Here is a 20,964-nt window from a genome sequence, read left to right as displayed (position 1 = left end):
ACCATCCTCAATGCAGACCTCAGTCTGAAATGGACTGCTTGTGTGGCAGGCATGGACTGCTTGTGTGGCAGGCATGAGGTTATGCCTGCATTTTGAAGTGGTCTGATCCACGTTTACAACCTCATTGAAAATAAGAATATATAGGAAGAGCAATAGTAGGGGGTTGGACTTGATGGCCCTTGTAGTCTCTTCCAGCTGTATGATTCTAAGTTCTGCTTGTGGTCTTTTTGTGGACATCTGATTGATCTCTATGTGAATGACAATGATTAATTAGATTGAATTTTGTCTGATCCAACAAGACTCTTAATCTGCAGCAACTTTTTTTTTTTTTGCTACAAACTGAATTTCATATGCACCCTTTTTGGACGTTATGTGGCTGGATTCCCAGTTGTTGGTCCCTATTCTCAAATGATATCACACACTGGGCACATGAAATTACTTCTGTACTTCTAACCTTTTTTTTGTTGATTGGTCAGTTGTAGTTATTCTGATATCATATTGTGTATAAGACAGTTCTGGAGGATACCAGACCCCCTTCAATTAAATTAGGTATGTTGAACTCTTTTTATAATAACTCAAAGACGCACTATAATGTAGTAGTTCACTCTCGTTTTGTGATGCCGAACTATTTCTAACCAGCAGGTGGTGCTTGCTAGTTAAAATGTGCATCTTTTAGATAAAGTGTCTTGGCCCTCTCCTATTAACAAAGCTCATTTGCAACTAGAATACATGCATCAATGAGTAGATTGCACACACATCTGCATAGGTCCCCCCCGCCCCCCAGGTGGGACACGTTAAGCCATATGCTTTGTTTGCATGCTATACTGGAAGCCTGAGAATATAAAGCCTATTCAAATACTCTCTTGTGTAACAGGAAGAGAGTGTGCCACTGGCTCTGAAGTAGCTTTTATCAAATGTTACATTTTAGACATGACTTCATTCTGCAAAATGGGAACACCCTCACTGGTCCTCTTGGTGCATCTGTGATATGTGTCAGGTAGGGAGGGGCACAGACCTGACTTGCAGTCGTGCAGAGACTCACCTTTGAAAGCACTCCACTATTCCGTGCGATTTGGGAGCTCTGAGCAAAGGGTGGAAGAGCTTCTCATGTACAGAGCAAGGCTCCTTACTTTGCTGGAAGGAGTAACAGGATGCAGCCCTATATAAATAATACTAAACCGCTGCACTTGCCAAGAGGGATGGGGGTGGGGGTGGTTCAGTGCTTTTTGGTGGAGGATTCAGAGAGAAAAAGTGCATTATGCATACTGTAATAAAGATGTATCTTATATGCTTTCTCTTCAGCAAAGCACCAGAAATACTGAGGAGGAAGACACAGTTCCCACCCATCATATGTATTCTTATTTAGTGAAGCCAGAAACAAAGCTGAACAATGAACGAGATGTGTAAAACTGTCCATGGCTGGATTCCTGTACTCAGTTGCATGCATGTTTCTGATTGCTGGGTTAGAGCAATGGGCACAGCACAAATACATATTCACATATCATACACACAGTGTACACACTACTAGTTTTGATAACACCGAGTTCTGTGGGGTGAGTCAGGAATGACAGATCTCTTCCCCTTGCAAGAAGCCTTGAGTAGTGCAAAAGCTAATAATGCAACTATCTCTTGGTGGGGTGATGCTAGTCCCATGCACTGGCACACATGCAGTTTGTCTGATAATGTGTGTGTGTGTGGGGGGGGGAGCGGCTCTGGATCACAGCCAGGGCATGTTGGATATTGTGCTGTTTGAATCCGTTCTCTTATATCAACTATGGTCAAACTCATGTTTCCCTCATAAGCTGACAAGCCCCTTATATCAGGATCATCATGTGCTGTTGCTCTGATGTTTCGGACAAAGGGCAAGCAGAGGAGTTTGGCATTTGTGACAAGATCAGGCCTAGCTATTTGACCTGTACATGAGGTAATTAGCTAATCATTCACTTCACGCTTGCAAGTCATGCTGAAACAGCCTCAAAAAACTGCTGTTTTCCCATTGAGGTATAAATAATTGCTACAAGTCCATTGTTCAAACTTTAGCTTTGCCATGAGATGACTGGATGCCCTTAATACAACATGCTGCTATTTCAAAGCCTCAACCTCTAATGCCCATGTGGAAGCACAGATCTTGATCTATTTTAGATAATTGTGCTAAGGATTATGTAAATAGGACCCAGGCCAACACCATGGGCTTGGTTCTCTGGAACTGAATGAGTGGGAGACTGTTTTCTAAAGTAAAAGTCCTGTCCGACAGTTATTTGGTGGGAATTCTACCCAAGTTTTTTGAGGAAGGATCCCTAGTACAACATCCATCTAGTCGAATTCTGGTTACGCCTCCATTTTCGATCCCAGCCCTAGTCTAATAGCTTGTTTGCTTGTGAACTCATGTAGCTCTGAATGGTCTCCCTCAGCAACACCCTTGGCATTGACTTAGAAGCACTAGTCAACTCTGGAGAAGCCTATTTATTCCAGATGATTGCAAGAAGTATCTGGGACATTAAAAAACAGATATTAGATGCTGGAATGAATAAGATTTGCTCCCCATGCTCCCATGGTCTATCTCTCCCACAAAGGACTATGGCCCAGTATTTTACAAACTTAACAATCCCCTCTTGGCATCGAGCCTTTATGCAGGCCAGATTGGATATCTTGCCATTTACAATGGCTATTGGCAGATAGTTGAATGTTCCTCATGAAGACTTTGCTGCTGCCAGCTTAAAGAACCTGAAACTATTGTGTGCATCCTATTGTACTGCCCGTTGCATATTCAGCTGCATTCTCATTTGATCTGTATTGCCCCAGAAAGATGATTGAAGTATTAAATTTATTTTAACTGATTGACCCTGAGGTTACTGCAAAAGTAGCAGAATTTTTAGCAATTGTGTCTTCAAAAAGAGTTCTACAGGATAAGTGTGTTGCTCATTAATTAAATAATTTTATGGAGAGAAAATTATGTTAGCCTTTTTTTGAATGCCAATAAAGGTTTTGATTGATTGATTGAACATGCACCTAGCCAGGGTCAGTGGCAGTGGGATTGAGACTGTAACGCAGATTAAATGCTAAGTATTGTTACTAAGTATCTGTTGAGCCTTGAATTATGTTAATTAAAATAACTGATAGGCTTTCAAAAGTGTTGGTAATTTTTGAGTTGAAAATTGCTTGGTTTGTTGTGGCTGATTTAAACATCACTCGATAAAGAAGAAGCTTCTCAGCTCAGACTCACTGCCTGTATTTTCAAAAACTGTGTGTCCAGTCGTGAGTTTGGGGTGAGCTCCCAAGCAGGGCATAACAGAGTTTTGCTGTAGCTTGTATTTATGGGGATGCTGCTAAACCTGGCCATCACTGCTAATAGCACTTGATCATTCTGTCAAAATGAATTCATCTCATCTCCTTTTAAAAGTCATCTTGGCAAGTGACCCTCACCATTCTCTAAGCCAGCAAATTCCAAAAACGTGTTAAGTGAACTTGGCCACCAAGTTGCAGCCAAAGTATGGTGACCCTGTAGGGTTTTCAAAGCAAAAGGTGTTCAGAGATGGTTTGCCATTGCCTGCCTCTGCATCGTGACCCTGAACTTCCTTGGTGGCCTCTCATCCAAACACTGGCAAGGGCCAACCCTGCTGAGCTTCCAGGATCTAATGAGGGCAGGTTAGCCTGGGCTGCCCAGGTCAGAGCTATATAGAAATACTTCCATTTTAACATGTTGAAGTGGCACCAGCTTCCAATAAAATATTTTGATATAGCTCTTTACAGATAGTAGGAAAAAAAAGTGGTATGCATTCAGATATTTGTATTTCACACATTTGTAGCATGGCCCACTCACTGTTTGCTTGAATCCTGACTAAGGCCCGCTGGGGTTTAGAGATGTCCCTCTCTCTGCTGAATTACTTTAATGTTGCCCTAAGAATCATAACAAAGTTTCAGTATAAACTTCAAGAAGTAACATTTAGGCTAGTATGGAGAAAAATTCAAAGACATGCTGTTTAATAATTAACTGGAGTTATACTTTCAGTACTTCGTGACCTCTCTTATTTAACTAATTTATGTATTGACACAGCCTCCACTATCAGAATGGAAATCAAAGCGTTTTCCTGGATGTTCTATTCCCAGTGCTAATGGCAATCCCATCTTACTTTTTAGAGGAAGAGAAATGTTTTCTATAGTGTTTATTTAGTAACACAGTATCTATGATGTTGTAATGATTTATATAAAATCCAGGAAAGAGAGAGAGAATTCCCAATGAACTTGTACTTAGGGAGGCCTGATATATAATTTTGAGTAATGACATGATTATTGTTTGGTAATAAAGAGAATACCACTGTGCTTGTTTTCTGTGTCGAATGGAGTCTAGACAGCAATATCTGCTCACTGTTAAAATAGGGACAATAGAAACTGATAATCTAAAGTGAACTGAATTCCACTTACATATATTATATATATTATTTTTGCTGATTCCCTCTCTGTCATGGTAACTCCCTTCCTATGCTTCTCCTGGAAGGTCCTACCTACCTACTAGGAGCAGCTGTTCTGGGTGTACTTCTGGCTACAAACGGAGAGAGGATGCAAGAAAGCTGTATATCCATGCAGTTTGTTTCATAAAGACCAAATAGACAGAACAAACACATACCGGAAAGAACAAAAATAATCTTCTGGTCTCATGCTACACCTCTCAGTGCAAATATTTAAGACACGATGGTGGTCAATTCAGCAAATATTGCAGAACATCAAGCCACAGTTTCCCTTAAGAGGCAGGATCCAACCCAGAGTCTTCCTCAATGCAGTCCTGCATTTAATTTCCAGGGAAAAAATTTCCCACCCTTTTTTTATTTCATGTTACAGGACAGGTACAATTTTCTGGGATCCAAATGCCAAAGAGCAACTGAGAAAGAAATAATTGCAAATCATGGACAGCTCCCCCCCTCCAATTATGTCTTTCCTAACAGGAGTCCTCCAAAAAATAACCTGAGCACATCAACACTCTATTTCACATGTTTACATTTCCATTGAAATAGATGATGTCTGGCATTTTGACAGCATGTTGGTAGATATACTTGTGAATACAATCATCTCATTTCACCTTCAACATCTGACTTCCCCAAGGGTTAATCTCCAGATTAGAGAGACAATTAAAAAAATCTGGACTGTATCACCCCAAAACTTTATTCCAATAAATGGCCCCTAAAGTCATTTATTTCAAGATAACTGACACAGTGCACAGGGTTAGATCAAGTTCAATAGTTAAGACGGGGCAAACAGTGGTTTGTACTTACGAAACGAAACTATGAATTTTTCAGTTGAATTGGTCTTGTCAGCTGTATTTCCATTAAACTAGGGAATTACAGTAGATTAGACATGTCAGTTTGTATAGATGTGAAAAGGATCCTTAGCCATTCTGAATAATATAACGATTTGTCTTCCAACAATTTGATCATTTACTATGATAAACTACTTCTTAACTACATTCTAGAAAACCAATATCATCCAGAAACAGTTTGCCCATTCCTGACCTACTTTTACTAAAACTAAGCTAAAAGTATTTGGGTTGGATCCAAAAGAACTGTTCTGAAGGTGGTCACAGTCATTTGATGGAATTTAATTACTTTGGAGTCATTTCTGTTGGCTGTGCAGAATCTTGTAGTTTGCCCCATCCCATAATTTTCATAAGGATTTACTGACTCCAGGAGCTGAATCTGGGGGAGTCCTATTGGCTGCAGTAGGAGGGGCAAGCAAGCAAACCTCAAGTGCATCCTTATCAACAAAAAACGATATGGTATCATGTAATTTTCAGGTTAGAATGTTAATCTATTAAACTCAAAATAATTAGTTCACCTGTTTGCAGTGAGAAAGTTATTTAATAAATGCGTATCAACACTCAAGCATAGACAAAAGGACAAACACTGAAACAAAATCATATCACATTACAGACTCCAGAAATTTAGTACCATAATTATATATATATATATATATATTACAATGCTACAATTTATACATCAGTGATACAAAAACAGTAGATATGACAAGTTTTTTTCCCCCCAGAGATGACAAAGATTTGAAAGAAGGAAAAGGTACAGCAAAATTCTTCCTTCAGGGCACTGTATACACACATTCTCTTGTGAGCAAAATCTCTTATGTGACTAATAAAAAAAAATCCAATATGCACAACATTTCATATTACCTGTGTATTGTTCAGACATTTTTCATTCATATTAAGTGTAACTGGAAAAGACAGCTTTTTGATCCACTGTAATATGCCAGCTCAATTTCCTTCTGATCTAATATTTTAACATGATTTATCCATTCTGCGGAATAATCCTTTAGTTCAACCAGCTTGAAAAAAGCAAGAGCCATATTGACTGTTGCCTCTTTATATATAGTATTTTCGAAGCATAAAAGGCCCCAACATGCCACAGTTAGAATATTTCCTGCATCTTTACAAAAATGTGTGACCCAAAAAAGAAGTGGAAAGGGTTTTTGCTTGTCAAGACACTGGTACATCTGTGAAATCTGGCCCTATTGGACCATAACGAAGGTAAGACCTCATTGACCCCAACTGGAATGCTACGTTCTTGAAAGCACTATAGGTACATATATTGCTCACACAGCACTGCAGCTCTCCACACCCCTTTTACAGTATTGTTACTACCACTTTAAAGGCCCTCTCACTATCATTTTGTTCTTGCTTTACATCTCCCTAACATTAAAAAAAAATCAGTTAAGTTACATCCCTATCTCTTTGATACATCTCTTGGAGATCAATTGTAGACATTAGTAAATAAATCCTATAGAGGGGATGCACCAACAAGGGTGCCGTTTTAGCATCCCAAATCAGAATGCAAGATCAGTGTGGAGGAAAAATCATGATGACATTATACACAGCTATAATAAGGAAACCTGAAGCAGGAGACTTCATGCAAGCAGGAGATTTAAATTTGCCACAGATCACTTCCCATTCATTTTTGGAAAGGACAACTCCTCATGTAAAAGAAATAACTGCATGTTGTAAGATGAAAATTTAATGACACTTTCTCCCTAAAATAAGAAGAAACCTACTCAGTCCAATTACACTGACAGTTCAAAGTAACTTGGTGGCAGCTTAGCAGACTATCACAATACATATCAGATGCATTACATGTATCAAAAGGAGAAACATTTCTCCAGACCACACACTTAAATGGACAGTAATAAATCAAGTTTGGTACTGGAACAAATTCTCTACCGTATGCTGGGATTTACAATTCTAGAAAACTGTGTAACACTTGGGAGTTAGACTCGTATATACTAAACAGATATATGTTTATATTGGCACCTTGTTAATGCAGAGTTTGAGTAATCAAAGATGGCAATATGTTTGCTTCAGTTAAGAATAGGGTTGCCGGCTCTAGGTTGTCTAACTCCCAGAGATGTAAAGGGGGGGGGGGGTTGCCTAGGAAGGACAGGGACATCAGTGGGGTACAATGCTACAGGGTCCATGCTCCAAAATGCATATTTTCTCCAGGGTACTAATCTGTGCAGTCCAGATATGTTTTAATTCTGGGGAATCCCCAGGTAACACCTGGAAGCCAGAATCCTAAGTTAAGAAGGTAGTTGTTTGGAGTGGTAGCTTCTAAAATGATGTAACAGGATGAGATCAGCCAAAAAATGTCCTTTGGAGGCAGTGAGAAGCCACAACTTGATTGCTACCAACTTTAATGGCCAACCTTCTTGCTCATCTTGAACTATGCATTCTGATTTTTGCTGTACATCTACTAGAAAGCAGAGAATCCCTTGGGGAGAAGCAGTTCTGTCTGGCAGTTAGTTGAAATTTGATAAAAGATAATTATATTAACTGTGTGATATCAATGTATCATCCTTGAGAGATTGTTCACTGATGCTGGTTTGTACCAAGACTGGTACTGGAAGGAAGACTTACTGAAGACAGCCAAGACACGGCACTTGGTTTATTTAGAAAGAACTATTACTTTATAAAATACTGACGTTTCAAATTTTCTTGCTTAGTTCACAACTGATGTTCGGCAAATATACTGCAGATGGCACATACCTTCCTTAATATGGAAATACAGGTGCTTTGTTTTCTGTTGCAAAGAACCGACAAAAATCTGAATATTTTTTCTCCTACCCCAAGCACATACCAGGAGCAAGGGAAAAACTTGCCTCCTGCAGGAATAGGGAGGAGGCAAGAACAAAAAAAGCATTCATCTGGCTTCCCTTCTTCCTCCTCTCTTTAAACAAAGGAGATTGTTATTTATACATGTATTTTCAGACACAGATGTTAATAAGAAAAGAAGAATATGCCTGCATAAGGAATTTCTGATGCACTCTGACTGAATGTCAACTCTTAGTCTGGACAAAAGGGGATTTGTTTCGCCTGCATTCCAGCACTTGTTGGTGTGGGCCGATCAGACATATGATTTAGCCCTGGAGTAGCTGGGAGAGAAGATAGGAAGGCTGTACTGACCACCATCTCAGCTCCTGTTACATAATCAACTGCAGCCGTAGGACACTTTGTCAGCTGATGCAATGGTGTGTCTCCTCCAGGTCTGGAAGAAGTCTCCTGTTTCATTATCATTTTAGCATGTCTTTCCATTCCACTGGCTATTTAACTGATATTGTGGTTCTGCAACATTGTGGGTTACCTCCTACCTGCTTTCCCACTGTCAAGGGAAAGGACTCTTTTGGCCACTGAAAGGCTACATTGGAGATGATGGATAGAAGCTACAGAAAGGTGGGGTGGGGATCAGATGTGTCTGAGCAGGAAGGCTGGTATAATCTAACCTAGTATGTTTATGGTGTTTGTCTGTTGCAAATTCAATCAAAGGCCAGCACACCGTGTGTCCAAAGGTTATATCTTTGCATAATTGTTTGTCTTTTTTCTAGTTATTTTTCCAGGTGCATTCCAGGTGCATCCAGGTGTTTTGAATTTAATATCCTATATATAATTCCAGTAACCAGCAACTATTACTGGAGTGTCTTGCAGTATAATTTCATTTTTAAACTCAACGAGAGAAAATGTGTTTAGTTTTCCATTTTGGCATAATCATGACCTGCAACAGCTGTTTTTAGAATTCACACCAACAATGACGATACCAACTATTTTATGCCTTCCTAAACACACATGCACACTTAATAGTAATGGCTGTGGCACTTGATGAATAAACTTCCAGCATCGACTGTCTCCTGGAATGTATTATTTGAGAGCAGTATTGTTGCGCCATGGCACGGGCAGCTGTCGCCTCATAATTTGGCCAAGATATTTACAAGTCAGCACTGAAAAAACAGTTGTCCTGTTGCAGCTAAGTATAAGGAATTATTTGTAACCTCTCCATTTTTTGATCCTCAGGCACTATTTTCTAGGTTACGGAGATTTAAATGTAGCAATAAAAGCAGAGAAAAAGCAGATGCAGGTGCTATGGATCAACACCTCAAAACAATGAAATTTCATATGACAGTTGTGTCTGTACAAGGATATCCCTTAAATGTTACACAGAGTTCACAATGTCTAGTGAATCCAGAGACATCTACAATCTGACCTAGACTTAATTCACCACCACTAAGCACTTGAAATTAATGCTTTCGAATTATTAGGCGTAAAAATAATACCTGACTGTGCCCTGCAGGCACAGCTTTAGTCACAATCATATTGTTTCCTTTGGGTATGGGAAATAATATCTTTAGACAGACGTTCTACAGTGGACAATCCTATGTCCTCTCAACATTTTGATCTCCTTGCAGTTAGCCAGATGGCTGAATCCAAGCAGAGGGTTTCTGCACTGGAGCCAATTATTCTTGAAGACTGTCGACTGTTGTTACAAACAGTGCTTGTCTATACACTTGAGACACTTGTCCTGTACCGATAAGCAATACAGATCAACACTCTATCTCAAAAAAGAGAGTGCAGGATTCCTCTGGTGACAAAGGGCCAGCCTGACTTATTACCTGTAGCAATAAAAGCAGCTATGCGCAAGGATGCTGTGCCTCATAGTCTTTGATCACAATTAAAGAATGTAAAGGTTCGCTGCTTTGGAGTGTCTTGCAGTATAATTAAATGCTTCTGAAACCAAAGCAGACCCGCCCCCCCCGCCCAACAATAAGAAACCTATAATTAGGAGCTTAGTGCCTGAGCTCATCAAAAAATATTTCACTACAGGGAGAGATTGTCAAATGCTAGAACGTCATCCCTGACAGGTGTGAACTTTGCTTAATGGTGACGAGAAGAAATCAAGTGCAATCCGCACTTGCCAGAAATGTTTTTCTGCCTTGCAGCAAAGTTTTCAAAACATCAAAAGTATTTGCCAGATCAAAAAGGTACAAATGAAATACAAAATGTAACAGCCAGGAGCCAAATAGTTTTGGAAAGCACTAATGTGGCACAAAACATTAAAGAAGAAAACCGCAGTTGAAGAAACAGATGTTTTCTCAAGGAACATCAGTGCCTTCATCATGCTTCCCTCTGCTTTTCATCCGAACAGGACAACATATTGTTTTTTACATACTGGAACGACTTTATGCTACAGACATGCCGATCATTTCTGATAAGCAGTTTCTTATATCACACTTCAAAATGTTTAGCAATCAAAACGTACTTTCATACATGTAATACAAAGCGGTTCCCATCTCGTCACCCTACCCCCAATCTCCCATTTTGATTTTCTCATCCAAAAAGAAAAAAAAAACAAGGACTTGGCTAAGTTTTACAAAGCCCCTCATTACTCTCAAAGCCATGTCTATGGACACTACACAGTCTGATGACACCAAACAACAACAAGTAAGCACAGAAATAAACACAAGACTAGAAAAGTCAGTTTCCATAAAGCAATCACAGAGTTGCCATACACAATTGTCTTTCCCGAACAGGGGCTCTTTCCCGAACAGATTTTAAGAAACAACACAGGAATAATATCACCAATGGGAAAAACTCAAAAGACTAAAACTTCCCCCGACTTGACTACTGTGTTACTTAAAACTAAGGTAACAACAGACAATTCCTATGCAGTGTTGCCATAGTCAGACTTAACAATATTCCCAGTTTCCAGCTAGAAGAAGATCAGGGTCAATTAAAAATTCTGGTCAATTTGAGGGGAAGTTTTTCAAAAAAATGTTCTTTTATAGAATGGATTTTTAAAAGGTTGTCAGAAAGCCTATCACCATTTTAGAAATCAACAATCCCATCTTGACGACTAAATCAACTCTTGCCCTATGGAAATTATTCAAGTTGCTTGCTTTTTCTCCCACCCTTCCTTTCACAATTCTTGACCGCATTGCTTCTATTCTGCTCTCCCTTCCTCTGAGCTCACCTTGCCCCTCCTGGGGACATGCCTGTCACCTCCAAAGAATCTGCCCAGTGAGTCAAGTAGGCCTGGTTCCCTGTATCTTCTTGGGGATCCATGTCTAGCATGGTCTATGGTGCTTGCAGTTGCAAGTTTGGATCCGTGCCGGAAAGAGGAGCGTTTCTGTGAAGCCATCAAATCCGAATTCTCAGAAGCTGCTGCACTGTCTTCCTGAATGGTCTGTAGCTCATCTGATTCGGAGGGCCGATCTTTGAAGGTGTTGTCCTCTCTGCCAGGGGCATCTCGGGAAAAGAGGCGGACCAAATGGGGGCGACCAGTCGTGTCAGCTGGGTTGGTCTCCTTCCAGGCATTCTTTGGGTCTGCTGTGCCCTTGGAGTCTGTCACCGCTGTATGCTTAGTGGAGGTCCCATTGTTCTGGTTCACATCTGCCTCTCCTACAAACAACAAGGATGAGATATGAATACAGGCCTGTGCAAAACAGAACACTAGAACAATGCTGCTTTATTCCCTTCGTCTTGAGTTAGTGGCTTCACACAAAGTCCATAGATTATGTACAGTTGCACTGAGCTGTCTTCCACCAGCCCTTGCACATTTTACCAGAATGAATATAGCTCAAACAGGAGATGGTGGGCTGTTCTCAGCTGAAAACTATACTGGAAATATAGGTAGTGTTCTTAGGTTCTAACAATGTGAAGCAAGGACTTATAATCAGTAATTCAGACACAACAGACTTTAGGTGAAAACAAACCCACTAAATTCAGCTCTACTAAGTTTCATAACTATTTTGCGGAACTTCTAGTACAATCATTCCTTTCACTAACCACTTTTTCTTGCTGTTTCTGGTCACAGCAGATGGTGATGATCAGAGAGTGCAGGTCCTTTCATTCAGGCTCTTTAACCCACTTTGATTTTGGAAGGCAAACAGATTTTTTTAAAGGTTTCATACACCTTAAGGATAAAAAGCTGCCTTCCACAGTTAATAAAGGTTTCCTTTAGGTTTTCCAAAACCTGATTTGATGTTTTTGCTGTTGTTATGCTTCATCCCTTAGTGTGTGAAAACTTTATTCTATTAACATTTTATATGTGTGAAACCTTAACAAAACCTGTTTGTCTTGAGAACACAAAGTAGGTTTAAAGAGCACAAATGAAAGGAACCAGTTACATGTGTAGGATCCATTTTGGTTTGGTTCTAAATTGCACTAACGGCAGAAAAAATATTGTAACGAATTATCTGCTCTGTCTTAAAAACACTGCAGGACTTGTCGAGGTCCTTTTAAGTTCTGCTGAGTTAAACAGTTTTTAGTCAGTGTTTCTTGCTGAATTGAACAATACATTCCGCAGCATTTCTGTCCCGACATCAGTCTATTCTAAGTTATGTTTTTCTAACAAATGTGTAAGTTCATTTGTTGAATAGAACTCAACATGCTGAAAAATGACACAATGAGAAATCAGGAGATGTCATGTGTGTATGAGCAAGCCTTTGACTCAGTGATGTAGGTATCGATTTTTAATGGGGTGGGTTTGGGGATGGGGTCATGCCCCCACCCACCCCTGGGGACGTGGCCACACCTCCCCAAGCCACGCCCCAGCCTCAGTGCTTATAAAAGCAGCTCTCCAAGGCCACGGACGGCAGACTCCCCTGCCCTGCCCCCCTGCCCCCCCACCAGCTGGGCTCCCTTCTGCCCTCCTGTCCGGGCAGCCCCTTCTGCCCTCCCGTCCAGGCAGAGGAGTAGCTAGGGAAAATGGAGCCCGGTGCAAAATCTGAGTTTTGCTCCCTCCTCCATGGGTGGCCACTGTGGTGCTGAAATCCCCAAAACAGCATCACTTTCAATGGTGTTTAAACGAGGGAGCTCAGATTCTCCTTTTAAATCCACTTTAAAGGAAGAATCTGGGGTCCCCAGTGAAAACAACATTGAAAGTGATGCTGTTTTGGGGTGGATTATCCCCCACCCTGAAACAGCATCACTTTCAATGTTTAAACTGTGAAATGACTCGCAAATGCCTCACAGCTAAAAGCCAATTCCTTAGTTTTAGGACCTATAGAAGAGGTCATCAAAGACCGAACTACCCTAAACAATTGTGGAGGTGGCAAAGTAGGGTCTCTTTGCCCCCTTCACTGCATTCTCGTAGGGCTTCATAAGTGTCCTATACGAGCATCTGGAACCTTCATCAAAATCCCGCTGCCAAACTAGCTTGAGCTGTCTCAGCTCCTGCTTCAACCTTCGCAGCTCCCATTTCAACCCTCGGCAAACCAAGGGGCTGATCTGGTATGGGATCGGAGAGGACGGCTTGGAGCAACAAGCTTGATCTGGTGTCCCAGCTCTCTACTAGTGAGTCCAGCGAGTTGCCAGTGGGGTCTCCCACAGGATGTTCTGGAACTGCTCAGGGTCCATTAGTCTCGGCAGGTGGGCCAAAGTATGGGGGAGGGCTTGGCAGCATCAATCCAGGTCCTCAGATGTAGCGGTCAGACCATGGCACTCTACAAATAGAGGAAATGATCACATGCACTCCTGTCACAAAAATCAGGTCTAGAGTGTGTCCTCCTTGATGAGTGGGATCCCCAGTGTTAACCAAAGAGAGGCCTAGTGTCACCATGGATGACACTAGGTCCACAGACGCTCCTGAGGAGGCCGAATCGGCATGGATGTTGAAATCACTCAACACAATCAAGTTCGGGTGACACAGCGCCCACCCAGATACGACCTCAAGCAGCTGTGACAGGCTGTCTGCTGGTGCGCTAGGCAACCGATATACCAGCAAGACTGCCAACTCTCAGGGTGATCCCAATGAAGGCCCAAACACTCCATGCCAGTGATAGTCGGGACAGGGGACATACTAAAGGAGATGGAATCCCGAATGAGCATCGCCACGCCACCCCCCCCCCCGGCCCTGCTGGATGGCCACAGAATCATCCGGGGTGAGGTTATTGAGGGAGACTGTCTCTCCCTCCCTCATCCAGGTTTCTGTGACACATGTGAGGTTGACGGCCTGCTCCCTGAGATAGTCCCGGAGCACAGCATGTTTATTATTAATCAACCTCGCATTCAACAACAGCAGCTCCAGAGCAGAGTAACTGACTCCTACTCCACAATCTACATTCCTCGGGATAGGCCACAGGTCAGACAGAGAGCAAGCCTGACCGTATCTCACCCTGCATCTTGAATTCGGCCTGGGCCTACTGCTGTATCTCCCGCACCCCATAAGCACTTGGATTCCCAGCCCCTTGAGGACCTCCTCATGGGCATCAGCTGAAAAAGACATCCCTTATCTAGGAAAACACACAGTTCTAGCTAAAACAAAATACAATCCCAACCTAGCAACAATACTACCTACTACACCTACAACTAACCTAGGACAAGAACATCAACAAGCTAGAGCTAACCTACTTCAACCTTACACCCAAGCAATACAACACAACAGGGAACAACTGAACTATACTATTTGCTAATCTACCCTTCTAACTTAAGCCCCAGTTGTGAAAGGTAAGCAACTATTAAAATGGAGCTGTGCATAACAGCAACCCACCACCTCCACGTTCCTCATTTATCTGGTAATTGGTAGTAGTAATGCAGTAGTCATACAGGCTGTTCATCAAATAGCAACTGCTAAGATGTCCCAGTCTAATCTTGATATTAGTCTTGACCTAATCCCCTGTTACCAACCAGGGGCTCCAAGTCACAGCTGTTATCTGAAGGGACAGTTCTGTGCAGTCTGTCCAGTTTGTGCTTGCTGCTCATCAATGGGGACCTCTGCCACCGGTCCCCTCACAGCTGACCCCTCACTGCTAGGTCCACGCTGCTACCTCATGCACCTTGTCGTCTTGTTCTCTGCCACAAACCGTCCAGATGGAGGGAGATGGCAACCAAAGGGCAAAAGCAAACTCGTTCCAGCTGCCAGGAACCCCTGCCACTGGCCACACCCAGCAAGGAAAACGAGGACGGCAGGAGGAGCTCACCACCACACGACGCTCATGCCCTACCGATCAATGTCTCTGCACTCTACACTCTGCACCTTCCTCGGATCCCCACAGGCACAAAGGTAGAGAGATCCTCTATCTATGCACACAAAGTTTGTAGAGTTCTGCTTCTTCAAACTTACAGTGGTACTCAGTACCATAAGTTGTCAAGACAGGAGCAGCAGCAAAATGTGCTGGAGGGCATTCTAAAAAGTACAGGTGGGAAATGCAGGAAAAGGCAACAACAAATCCAGCAGATGAGATGTCTTTCTGATCCACTCCCTATCACTTCTCTAGTTGCTTCCCTGCTTCTCTAATAAAGTTAGGGTTGTAGAGCCAACCAGGAGTCTAAAAACAGAAGCAAGGCATAAGTATTAAGACACATTAATGATGCAAAATTCCATAGAAGGAGCCTATACACTGTAGTATAGACCATAGTCCATAATAATGTTTAAAGTAGTTTTGTGAATAATTTAGTACAGTGCAAGTCTACTGCCTGAGTAGAAAAGCCCTCTTGAATAATTCAGTTTTGCATTGTTTGCAAAAAGCCATGAAAGTATAAATTCAAACTACTGTAACAATGATGGCTAAGATAACTAGTGCTAGATATTTGTCGCATTTAAAAGATAACCACAATTTAAAAGACAACAGCCAGAATAAAGTCATAAGAGAAGTATTATATACAAAATGAGCTTGTAATGAGCTTGTAAAAATCTTTCAGATGAGGGATTGTAGTTCTTAAACCATTTGTTATCAACAAGCTCAATATTAGATAACAATACAGGTTATGGTAGAAGCTTAATGTTAGATAACAGCAAAGGTTTTACAAGCTATCTGGTGCAGGCCTGTTTTATGTAGTATTTTTGTAGTTTAGAAATCTTCAGTGCTCTTGTAGTATTCTTATGATTTAAAATTTCATCCATACTTCATCCATACTTGCCCAAGAGGCTCCCAGTGATCCAAAGAGATCTGCTTCAGGTGATGTCTGGCATATGTACAGGTAATTGCTGATTTTGCCCATTTGCAGAAAACTCTGCTCTGATAAGCAAAGCTATCATAGCAGAGTATGGGGGAGAGGAGATCCCATAGCTATGGTCCAAGGCCATGAAGGGCTTTGTATGTAATTGCTAATGCCTTAAATTTATGGCCAGCTGGTAAAGAGTCTGCAGTATCAGGGTAATATGCATGTTCCATCTACCTCCCAATAATAAGTTTTGAACTGATTTTGAGGGGACACCCATGTACAAGGCATTGCAGTAGTCTAGTCTTGATGTTACAGTGGCATAGATCCAGGTGGTCATCTTTTAGGTCAGGTTGAATTTTGTTTTGTTTTGTGAACTGAAGAAAGCCTTTTCAGCAACTGCATTAACTCACTTCTCGAGTAACAAAGTGGGGTCCAGTATAACTTCAAGGCTCTTAACTGAACCAGAAAGGTTCAACTCACTGCATTAAAAGTGGGGTACACAGTGTCCTTCAGAACCTCTACCTTCCAAACCAGCATTACCTCTGTCTTTTCAACGTTTACGTTCAATTTGTTCACTCTTAGCCAATTTACCATAGCAGCCAAGCAGTTATTCAGAACATCTACTATATCACTAGGGAATTTGGATAAGGCTATATAGAACTGGGTATCATCCAAACCAACAGCTATGAATAATTTGTTCTGCACAGGTAAAGAAAAGCATGGGGGATAGGATTGTGCCCCATGGAACTTCATAGGATAGGTCCCATACTGATGACATCCGGTCTGCTACAGCAACAGTTTGAGTCCAACATGTGAGGAATTATTTGAACAAGTTTAACATGCATCCTAATACCTACTTCTGTCTCCAAGCACCTCAATAAGATGGATATGATCTACAGTATCAAAAGCTGCAGATATGTTTACAAAGAGCAACAAGGAAGCATAGCCTTTGTTTACACACAGACAGAAGTCATCAACTAAAGATAGCAGACCTGTCTTTGCCTTATAGATTGGTATAAAGTCAGACAGACTTGTTAGAGAAGATGAGTTATCCAAGAAGACCTGGGGAAGACCTGGGCAGCTTAGAAAGTGGGCAATAATTGGCTACCTCATTTTTCTGTAGGAATTTTTTTAAAATTCACAGACTGATAAGCACCTCTTTGAATGGCCGAGGGAAGGTGCCTTGAGTTAATGACCATTTATAAGGTTGTGTTGATGTGGTCCTTACATGATTTTAGCAGCCAAAATAGACAAGTATCCAGAGTGCAAGAAGGCCTTCATCACTCCATCCATCAGTTGACATCTGTCATGGAAAGTAGGGAAATAGACCAGTTGGGGTATTAGACCTGTCTACTGGAGTGCCTATGTTACAACCAACATCCATGCCAGAAAGTATTCTCAATGGTGAATTCCACACAGCACAAATATATATTATATATAGTGTTTTGGGGAAGAACTTCACACAGCTCTCTTCCCCCAAACAAGTTCAGCCCATCATATTTCTCCTGACCTGGCTTTTTCAAAAATTGCTATAGCGATCTTTCTGCCTAGCCTAGAGAATGCCAGCAGGCAAGAAACACTTTTATTTCTCCTGGCCATCCCTCTTATTGTCATTTCTGCTGCTCATGCCCATCATTTGGTGTGCTGCAGGAGAATCTCTGTGGAGATTCCCTGTGGAGTTTCCTCTACTTGCAGCTCATCTGTTTGCTATTTCACTGTCAAAAGTAGATGAATAAACTTTGTTTAGCCTAGTGATCCCAGGAACGTATTGTTTTTCCTTTTTTTGTTTCGAGGGGTCTGTCTGTGAAGCTACAGAAACACAAATATGTGCATATTGCAGCTTCTTGAGTTGTGTTGCCATATCTTCACAGATAGTGCCTTCAAAAAAAAACGACAAGTGCATGGGATTGCTAGGCTAAACAAACTTTATTCGTCTACTTTTGACAGTGAAATAGCAAACAGATGAGCGACAAGTAGAGGAAACCTCCGTGGGGAAACTCCACAGAGATTCTCCTGCAGCACACCAAATGGCGGGCACCGCTGTGAAACTGATAAGAGGTCCATGCAGCAGCTGGGGGAAAACAACATTTTGGCTGACAATGCTTGTGTTCTCTCATGCATGCTGTGGGAACACAACATTTCAAAATGGATCTTCTTATAATGTCCTAAAGATTTTATATTTACGCTGTGTGGAATCCACCAATATTTTATCAGCAAAAAACTTGGCAAAAGTATCAAACCCAACTGTCTCTTTCTAAATCAATAAAAGTTCAGATTTTGGCATCACCTTGAACAATTGGGATGGCGGTGAGATAACAGATGCTGTAGTAGCAGAGTAGTAAAATGCCTTTGCTGCCATCACTGCCACTTCATAGGTCTTCCAATGGGTTCCATAGCGGAATCTATCAGATTTAGTGTGGGTTCACCACCAGTGTCATTCTTGACATCTCCCAGTCTTCTTCAAGTTGCCCAGTTGTGTAGTAAATCAGAAGGATGGTTTATGCCTCAGGGATGAGAGTGATCATAGAAAGATAACCCTGTTGAGTGCTTCAAGGAGCTTCAAATTCCACTGAAGTGTCTACTGAAGTGTCCACTGAAGTGTCCACTGAACTTGTGTTTAGTGCATTCTGCAAACTAGCAGGATACATGACCCTCAATCCAGTAGGATTCATGATTCCCTCTTATGCAGGGTGTTGGAGCAACATTTACCTTGGCTTTAAGTAGGTAGTGGCTAGACTACCTTCAGATTGAATCTCTAATCCTGAAACCAGGCCATCCCTTAATTGCTCAGTGTAAATAATTAAATCCAATGTGTCACCTCTTCAATATGCTGGGCCAAACACAATTTGATAAGAGACCCAAGACAGTCAGAGAGACTATGACATTCTGGGCAAGTCCTGGTAAGGTATCCTTGGCATGGATATTGAAGCCTCTACTCAGAACAGCAGTTCTCAACCTGGGGGTCGGGACCCCTTTGGGGGTCGAATGACCCTTTCACTGGGGTCGCCTAAGACTCTCTGCATCAGTGTTCTCCATGTGTAAAATGGATAAATGTTCGGGTTGGGGGTCACCACAACATGAGGAACTGTATTAAAGGGTCGCGGCATTAGGAAGGTTGAGAACCACTGCCTCAGTCTAGGACACTTTAGTACCACATCTGACAGTACCTCTGCTAACTCATGAAGTGTGCCCACTGGGGAACTAGGTGGCTGGTAGACAAGAAGAATGCCTGATTTGTCTTTAGTCCCTAGCAATAAGAGCATACGGTCAATACTAGCAATTATTTGCATGGGAAGTCTGCAGATGTTGAAGGACTCATGGAGGATAACAGCCACGCCTCCTCCTTTGCTAGATGTATGGGGTTGGTGGAGAAGAGCAAACCTAGGCAGCATTAGTTGGGACAAAAAACCCATGTTGTTTCCTTCCAGCCAAGTTTTTTTGTTAAGCAAGCCAGGTCAATATCACCTTCCTGAAACATCTTAATAAAATAGATCAATTTTGTGCTTTGCTAGTCAATATAAGGCTCATTCCGCACATAAAGAATAATGCACTTTCAAACTGCTTTCAGTGCTCTTTGAAGCTGTGCGGAATAGCAAAATCCACTTGCAAACAGTTGTGAAAGTGGTTTGAAAATGCATTATTTTGTGTGTGCGGAAGGGGCTCTAGAGATGATGTGGGGCAAAAAAATGGGCAATGGTATCATCAACACTCAGGATGCTACTGAGGTTTGAGTATATGGTGACTTTTGGTTGGGGGTCTAAATCAGATCTCAATGCCTGCATAAAGATTTTCGGAGCAACATAAGCAATATAAGGAATTTTATTCATCAACACTGGATAGATTCTATGCCATAATACACATTCATTGTAGGGGGGAGGAAAAAGAACAATGAAGATATTGTATATAATTAAATGCATTAACAAAACACCAGAGCATCTGCATGCTAATATTTTTGCAACAGTTGTGCTTTGTGTCAGTGAATGCATTTATTTGTCAGCAACAAAGAAAGGCATTTGTGCTATAAAAGTAGCTTCTCCTAGCTAGAACATCTTATGCCGTTCTTTAGGAATAAAAATATGCATTGAGAGTTTGAATTCTTCTGTTTCAGGGATAGTTTTAATTGCTTTAAAGTTAGAGTCGAACTGAACTGCTCACACGGCTTACTCTAGAGAAGTCTGGGTGCTGGCCGCTGATCACAAAACCATTTGAATATCAGAATGACTTCCATTTAGATCATAGTTACCTGCATGTGAATGTTGCATTCTAAGGAGTTGGCATGCAGATGTAGAAACTTTTATGATAAATGATTTGGGTATATTTGATATACTTGAGGACCTAATTTAGCTAAAGTTTAGCTAAAGACTGTAGTTCTTAACAAACCATTGAACTCAACAATACTTTATTTGGAATAAACTTGAATAGGATGGGGTCGCATATCCCATCTAAGACTTGAACTAGTCAGGACTCATTTGTCCAGTTAGTTTCCATAGGATTTAATTGCAAAGAACTTGAGTTGCATTGGAAAGCCATACTCTTCATTAAGTTGCTAGGCTAAAGACAAGGCGTTTATTGCCTACTGAACCAATCAGCCTTCTGACTTAAAACATTTTAATTGATTAAAAATATTTACGGCTTTACTAACTTACTGCCAGAAAGAAAAAGCAATTCACATTTTGCAATACATTAAGTTTTCCAATAACTTCATACGTGTAGTGCTCCATAGTTCAACCTCACCCCCCACCCCCATGGAAAATAAACATAAT

General features: G+C 41.3%; 1 protein-coding gene across 1 annotated transcript in view; it reads right to left on the bottom strand.

Annotated features, from left to right (window-relative positions):
* The window catches only part of LOC125439312 (myelin basic protein), a 138,774-nt gene that overhangs the window by 30,296 nt on the left and 87,514 nt on the right, over nt 1-20,964 (bottom strand). Inside the window, exon 4 of the mRNA XM_048508356.1 lies at nt 11,289-11,716. Within this exon, the coding sequence (XP_048364313.1) occupies nt 11,289-11,716 (428 nt within the window). The remainder of the gene's footprint in view (nt 1-11,288; nt 11,717-20,964) is intronic.

This window comes from Sphaerodactylus townsendi, linkage group LG09 (assembly GCF_021028975.2).
Source record: "Sphaerodactylus townsendi isolate TG3544 linkage group LG09, MPM_Stown_v2.3, whole genome shotgun sequence".
In the NCBI taxonomy this organism is placed as follows: Eukaryota; Metazoa; Chordata; class Lepidosauria; order Squamata; family Sphaerodactylidae; genus Sphaerodactylus; species Sphaerodactylus townsendi.
This window is presented reverse-complemented; position numbering and strand designations above follow the sequence as displayed.